Source organism: Nansenia antarctica, assembly GCF_963989245.1.
Source record: "Nansenia antarctica genome assembly, chromosome: 3".
NCBI lineage: Eukaryota > Metazoa > Chordata > Actinopteri > Argentiniformes > Microstomatidae > Nansenia > Nansenia antarctica.
The window spans coordinates 13,190,355-13,197,854 of record NC_137688.1 but is presented as its reverse complement, the minus strand read 5'-3'; the positions used below and the strand labels follow the sequence as shown (position 1 = coordinate 13,197,854).

General features: G+C 50.8%; 2 protein-coding genes across 2 annotated transcripts in view; one reads left to right on the top strand and one right to left on the bottom strand.

Annotated features, from left to right (window-relative positions):
- The window catches only part of LOC308152645 (integral membrane protein 2A-like), a 4,285-nt gene extending 1,238 nt beyond the window's left edge, over positions 1 to 3,047 (top strand). Inside the window, exons 2-6 of the mRNA XM_080525676.1 lie at positions 1 to 93; positions 215 to 400; positions 676 to 795; positions 1,143 to 1,287; positions 1,699 to 3,047. The exon at positions 1 to 93 is cut by the window's left edge and continues 45 nt beyond it. Coding sequence (XP_080381802.1) covers positions 1 to 93; positions 215 to 400; positions 676 to 795; positions 1,143 to 1,287; positions 1,699 to 1,793 — 639 coding nt within the window. The 3' untranslated portion in view covers positions 1,794 to 3,047. The remainder of the gene's footprint in view (positions 94 to 214; positions 401 to 675; positions 796 to 1,142; positions 1,288 to 1,698) is intronic.
- A 710-nt stretch (positions 3,048 to 3,757) lies between these two features.
- gpr174 (G protein-coupled receptor 174) lies at positions 3,758 to 5,266 on the bottom strand (the record flags this gene model as incomplete). Its single annotated transcript, XM_080526939.1, has 2 exons — positions 3,758 to 4,618; positions 5,048 to 5,266. 2 exons carry the CDS (start codon positions 5,264 to 5,266, stop codon positions 3,758 to 3,760), a joined length of 1,080 nt encoding a protein of 359 aa, XP_080383065.1.
- Positions 5,267 to 7,500: the final 2,234 nt, after the last annotated feature.

Sequence of the window (7,500 nt, the reverse complement as noted above, 5' to 3'; positions counted from 1 at the left end):
GGTCGCTGTCTCCTCACCCTTCTCGGGGTCGCGTTCATCCTAAGCGGCCTTATTGTCGGAGGAGCCTGTCTCTACCGCTACTTCGCTCCCAAGGTGCGTATGTGGGCGTGTGTGTGTGTGTAAAGGTTGTCACTGTGTGTGAGTGCAGACATGTTTGTGTGTGTGTGTGTGTAAAAGCTTTATCATTGTGTATGTGTGTGTCTCTCCCTTACAGAGACTGTACCACGGGGCGATGCAGTTCAGTGACGTGTCCACCGGGGGCAGGGAGGGCAGCCAGCCGTACTACCTGCCCCGCGTGGAGGAGGAGGTGGAGATCACAGACGACATGGCCGTCATCAGCGTCCCCCCACCTCTCTTCAGGAAGGGGGACCCCGCTTACATACTACATGACTTCCATATGGTGAGCAGAGAGAGAGAGACACACACACACACACACACACCAGGGGAGGCTGGTGGAGATAGAAATGGGAGGATGGGCTCGTTTGTAATGTACACACACACACACATACATATACACACACACACACACACACATACACAGACTCCTACGTATACTCTGATACAGCTGCGGTAGATGATTAGGTAATTCCTCTTGTGCAAATGTTCTTCTGTCATGACTCGCATCTAAAGGACCTGTGTCTGTCTGTCTATCTGTGTGTGTGTGTGTGTCTTCAGAGACTGACAGCGTACCTGGACCTGACTCTGAGGTCATGCTTCGTGATCCCCCTGAACACGTCTGTGGTGCTGCTGCCCCACGACCTCCTGGACCTGTTCAGACAGCTCATGGTGTACCGGGTGGGTGTTGGGATTACATTGCTTTACACACACACACACACACACACACACTAATTATACCCCCCCATCCTCTCTCTCTCTCTCTCTCTCTCTCTCTCTCTCTCTCTCTCTCTCTCTCTCTCTCTCTCTCTCTCTCTCTCTCTCCTGGACACACACACACACACACACACACACACACACACACTACTTATACCCTGCCTCCCTCCCTCCCTCCCTCCCTCCCTCCCTCTCTCCCTCCCTCCCTCTCTCTCTCTCTCTCCTGGACACACACACACACACACTACTTATTCCCTCCCCCCCCTCTCTCTCTCTCTCTCTCTCTCTCTCTCTCTCTCTCTCTCTCTCAGTCGGGGTCGTACCGTAGCTACCTGGTGCAGGAGGACCTGGTGGTGACGGAGCGTGTTGATGACATCACAACCCTGGGCCTGTACATCCGCCGGCTGTGTGAGGGCAGGGACACCTACAGGATGCAGCGTCGCAGCGACCTCCCAGGTGTCTGTCTGTCTGTCGGGCTGTGTGTCTGCCTGTGTCTGTCTGTCTGTCTGTGTGTCTGCCTGTGTGTCTGCCTGTGTCTGCCTGTGTCTGTCTGTCTGTCTGTCTGTCTGTCTGTCGGTCTGTCTCTGTGTGTCGGTCTGTCTCAGTGTGTCTGTCTGTCTGTCTGTCTCTGTGTGCCAGTCTGTCTGTCTGTCTCTGTGTGTCTTTCTGTCTGTGTGTCTGTCTCTGTGTGTCGGCCTGTCTGTCTGTGTGTCTGTCTGTGTCTGTCTGTATGATTTTCAGGAAATGTTCAACTAAATAACGGTCCTTTACACTTGGACTTCGTTAAAGTATAAAAGTAGTAGATATTAACGTATGATTTAACGTGTGTGTGTGTGTGTGTGTGTGTGTGTGTGTGTGTGTGTGTAGGTGGAGGGATCCAGAAGCGCTCTGTGGAGGAGTGTTTCACCATCCGTCACTTTGAGAACACATTTGTGACGGAAACCAAGATCTGCAAGGCCTGAGGGGGACAGAGAGAGAAAGTCCCACCGCGAGATGGAGAGAGAGAGAGAGAGAGTGAGAGAGAGATGAAGATGAAGAAGTGTAGAGAAAGAAGGAGAGGTGTGGGGACGTGGAGAGAGAGTGAGAAGGAGGAAAGGAGAGAGAGAGAGCTGGCTTCCGACTCTGGTAGCAGAGAGATATTTTTGTATAATGCTATTATTCTTCTCCCGCTTGTGTCCTGGTGAAGACCGAATAACCCTCAAGTTACAGTGTTACGCCCCCCCCCCCAACCCCTTCACTGTGTGAATTTTAACCCCAATAGGGTTAACCCTTATGCTACCGTAGGCCCGTTCATATCTACTGTAATGCTGAGCTAGCCGTCTGTTTAACCCTGCTGACTTAGGTGTACCCTGGAGGTTTCCCCCTCCAGCATTGCCTTTTCCTCTCTGTTACAATGGATACTGCGACATTGCAGAAGTCTCTGAGAAGTGAATTCCCCCCCCCCTGCTAGCAATATGTTTTAGCGGAGCTAAGAGCTTAGCCGATGATGTTATGTCATGTCAATCCACCATATAAAGGAGAGATATATTCCCCTGTCCTGGTTTGTCCTGATGTGGGTTGTTTATATCAAACACGTGTCTGTCTGTCTGTCCATCCGTCTGTCTGCGTGGTGGTACCAGTGGACGCTGGTAACCAGGGGCGACAGTATAGAGCCATCTCACCCTAGCCCAAACTCATACCAGCATATATACACTCATATGACCCCCCTGACCCCTAGGCCTACTGTATCTGACCACCCCCCCCAGCTTAGGGGTTGAGCCCTCAGTAATACTGCTGTACTGTAGACATTCCCAGAATGCCCTGCGGCTCCCAGAGGCCTCTGCCCTCCTGCTGTGATGTTGTGGTACCTGATGGTGATGATGTTGTTGTGTTGATGGGTCTAGCACCCCCTACTGTAACAGGCCCAGTGTTTGCTTTTGTTTAGAAACCTCATCTGTGGAAATACATGAAGTAAAAGGGTTAATGATGGATGTATGTGTGGCTGTATGGAAGGACAATCAGACAGGTGTGTGTGTGTGTGTGTGTGTGTGTGTGTGTGTGTGTGTGCGCGTGTGTGTGCGTGTGTGCGTGCGTGTGTGTGTGTGTGTGTGTGTGTGACAAATCACAAGCACAGGAAGATGCTGGAATGTCTTAGAAAGATTTGAAAATGACTTGTGTGTGAAACTGTTGGAATGAAATTAACTTTATACTTGTTTGTTGTCAAATAAAGATGCATCTCTTTACCTACTATGTGTGTATGGTGGGTTGTGACTTTTACAACAAAAAAACTCAAGAAGAAAACGACACTGAATCTGACGTGCATGTGATACTCTCACTCTAGTCTGCTAAGATGGCGGCAACAGGAAGCAGGCCTGGTTTGACAGTTTTAGACGCTGCTTACTCAAAGGCGCTGTGAAAGGGAGCCTCCAAGACACCGAAAAGAGCTGTCTGGGGCTTTCCACACACACACACACACACACTTTGGTGTTCACACTGACAGCCACATTCTTCTGTCTTCCAACTAAGCTTCGCTGCCAGCTGTCAGAGATCTTATCAAAAACATTTCACAAAGACAATTGTCAGTTCTGCAATTAATTGAGAAGAGAAACACGCGGAAGTACTGAAAAAATATGTTTTTATGAAACCCTGGACATTTGAGCAAAGTGCTGCCAAGTAGCGACAGTTGAACATGGTCCCTCAAGGCGTTCTCTGTCCCCTGCCTTTTCACAGTTTGCGATTAACATTGGAATTCACTGGAATGTGAGGACTGTATTCAGTTCACAGCAAAGCTATCTCTTCCCCATCCCTTTCTCCTTATTTCATCCCTCTTTCTCAGGGGTATTCTATGGTCTGGGGGAGCCTCATCATCATCCGCAGTGTCCCTACCTAACACTACTCACATTTAAACCCTCTTCCAGAATGTTAATAATGGAGTCAGGGTCATGTTTTAGTCTTCGGGTCCGAAGTTTTTGCTGTCCCCGGCAGAGCAAGACAGGCGCCTGGAGAGAGAGAAGCTCTCGGGGATCTCGGGTCTGCTCAGACGCCTCCTGAACTCGTCCGTGGTGAAGTAGTAGATAAGCGGGTCCAGCCCGGAGTTGAGGCTGGCCAGGCAGAGGGTGACGGGGTGGCAGCGCAGCACCAGGTCCCTGAGGGCACAGCTGCCCAGAGCGTTGGCCTTGGCCAGGAAGTCCAGGGGCAGGGTGATGTGGTAGGGGGCGAAGCACACCAGGAACACGCCCGCGCAGCACAGCACCATCCTCAACGCCCTCCTCTTCTCCCCCTTGTCCTGCACCCCTCCTCCCCCCCGCTCCCTCAGGCTCCCCGCCGTCAGACACGCGCAGGCCAGCACCAGGACCAGGGGGATGACGAACCCCACCAGCTCGGCTCCTATCATGAGGGCCCAGCCTGTCGAAGCGCTGATGGGCATCATGGGAAGTTCTGAGAAACACACAGGGCCGGGGCTGGGGCTGGGGCTGGGGCCGGGGGGTAGTTGGAGGGTAGGGGTAGAGCGATACGAGTCAAGGTTGGCCTCAGTGTTGGCGTAGCGGAGCAGGGGGAAGGGTAGACAGCCGAGGCAGACGAGCAGCCAGCCGGCGAGACACACGCACACGTCTCCCCTCCGTCGAGACGAGTTGTAGCGCAGCGGGCGCATGATGAGCTCGCAGCGGCGCACGCTCACGCACACCAGGAAGAAGATGGAGGCGTACATGTTGACGTACTTCAGGTAGAAGCAGAGCATGCAGACAGGGTGGCCGAACGGCCAGGTTTGGTTCAGGTAGTAGTAGATCCGCAGAGGCAGAGACAACACCTGGGGGGGGGGGGGGTAAGAGACACAGATAGTCATACCTCCACTCGGAATAATAATAATAATAACTTTTATTTGTATAGAACTTTTCCTGCAAATGCAGCTCAAATTGCTTTAATCATTCTATAATCATCATTTAATTATTTAGTCATTTAAATATGAAAGTATTTGTTGAGGTTGCATCCCTAATGTAAAGAGAGGGCAGGCTCATTGGAATTGCATGGAATGGAATGAGGGTGAATGCGTGTTTGATACCACTCCTCATTCCATTCCAAGCAATTACAATAAGCCCGTCCTCTGATTTCTCCCTCCACCACCAGCCTGAAAGAAAGTAAACAGCTTATAACACATCCTCTGGAGTAGTATTAGAGCTCAAAGACGTTCGATAGAAATAATAATTGATTCTGATTTGTCTATTAAAAGGTAGGTCACCTGCAGTAGGTCAGCCATAGCCAGGTTGATCATGAAAACGATGGCTCTCTTGGTTTCTCTGATGTAGGCCTGAAACACCCACAACGCCAGCACATTACCCAGCAACCCCGGCGCCAGGATCACGCTGTAGACCACCGCGTACACGTGGTGCTGGTAGCTACGCAGGTCGGCGCTCGTCTCGCAGCCACCCGTCTGATTGGATGCGATCATCTTAACCATGCCCACCCCAGAACCCAGAGTCCCGCCCCCTCCTGGGGTCAGTCACGGGTCAGGGATGTCTGTCAATCACTTCGCTGACCAATGAGGAGGCTCTCTTCTCTCGGATAGAGAAAGGAGTCCCTGGGAGTTTAGGCCGCTGAGTGGAGGTCTGTGAGTCCGTCCAGACTGTCCCTCATAGCTGTCAAATGTTCAATCCATCTCAGCTCATCCCTATGTACCACTGTCACGCAGCAGAGAGGGTCTCCATGGTCTTTGGAGAAGGAGTCCTACAGGCACAGTTCAGTCCCAGTTCAGTCCCAGTTCAGTCCCAGTCCCAGTGTCAGCACTCCTGGAGAGGTAGCAGAAAAGAACATAGGAAAGAAAATAAGGAAAAGAGGTTATGAGCACTGAACATGTCGACACAAGAACAGGCTAGTCTTGTTTGGAGGTGTTTTTTGTATTCATGTAGATATAGCTGCGTGTCTGTGTGTCAAGTGACCTGTTTCGTCATCGACTCGCACGTTTTGTTTTATTTCTGAGGTGAACATGCAGGTGACTTCCTGGTTAGCATGAGAACACAGCTCTCTCTCTCTCGCTCTCTCTCTTTCTCTCTCTCTCTCTCTCTCTCTCTCTCTCTCTCTCTCTCTCTTTCTCTATCTCTCTCTCTCTCTCTCAAACATTCACACAACACACACAGAGTGGTTAGAGCTGCAGCACCGACATTCAAATGTGCAAAAAACCCAAACGCGCCGGGGAATTCTAACCACAGAGGTGTATCTATGCCTACAACACTGTATATGTGTTGGCAGTTTTGTCTTAGCGACCCTGTATTGTTGCAGATGTTACTGTGTGGTTAGAACACGGTGAAGAGAATAGGGTGAAGCTGTGTTAGCTAGAACCAGGCACGGGTGTCATTCTCGGCAGGGAGAAATAGCATTGATTACTTTCTCCTCTTTTTCATGTTGTACAGTTAAAGTAACTGTACAACATCCTGTCTAACCTGGAGAGCTTTGCAGTAAGTGTGAACTGTGATTTGTATTGTTTTCATCCAACCACCTCATCAGCAGTCTCCTTTTCCTCTCAGTCACTGGGAAACAGCAAGGAGCAAATACCGGAAAAGGTACTGGTTGTGTTTCGTGACATTAGATAGAACACAAAATGATTTAGGAGCATTATTAATAAAGAGCTAAGTTGGTATCTAGGAATGTACTCTAGTTTCTAGTGAGGGGGGGCCTCTCCAGTATTTCCTGTCGGAGTCAGCAGCGTCCATTATGAGGTCAGAGGTCACGGTACAGAACCTCCGAACCAGGAGTCCCATGTCACGCTGCTGCTGCTGCTGCTGCTGAATGACCTCCCAGCTGTGTGCAGGAGACAGCTGAGGTCACTAATCCCTCCTTTCCTGATGATGATATCTGCCACACTCATGGAGGAGGAGGAGGAGGAGGAGGAGGAGGAGGAGGAGGAGGAGGAGGAGGAGGAGGAGGAGGAGAGAAGGAGGACTAGGAGGACCAATGAGTTTCAACATTGCTTCTGACTCTTTAACCCTTGGATCTCCTCCCACATTGCTTCTGACTGTTTAACCCTTGGATCTCCTCCCAGTGGACCTCCTTATGAAGACATCATATAATATATGGGGGGGGGGAATATTATTCCCCAGAGTTCTGGAACCACTCAGCTAGACTCCACTCTGCTCCTCTCTGCTCCTCTCCCCTCTCCTCTGCTTCTCATGTCTGGGGGAGGGGGGTCTCTCCAGTCCTCCTCTGACTGCTTCCAGAGATCGTTGACCGAGTGGTTGGGGACGGTTAGGGTGTCTGTGGGATTCCACGTCTATCTTCAGGAACTAACCCGATCCCGGTCTCCCACTCGATTAAGTTGCCACTCTCACTGTCCCCCTCTCTCTACCTCCCACCCATTCACTCATTTAGCCTCTCACCCTGTCTCTACTAGGGGAGGCTGGTGGAGATAAAAATCGGAGGACAGAGCTCATTGTAATGCATAGAATGGTCTGTGGAATATTATCAAACACACCAGGTCTCTCTGGGGGGTGGACCTATCACAATGGGTCTCTCTGGGGGGTGGACCTATCACAATAGGTCTCTCTGGGGGGATGGACCTATCATAATAGGTCTCTCTGGGGAGCTGACACCCACTTACAACATCATAGCAGGGCCTTACTCAGAAGACATTCAGGCGGTAGTTTCCCCTAAACTCAAAGTCCTTGTTGTGATACAAAGCTTCTCAAAAGGATGTTGCAA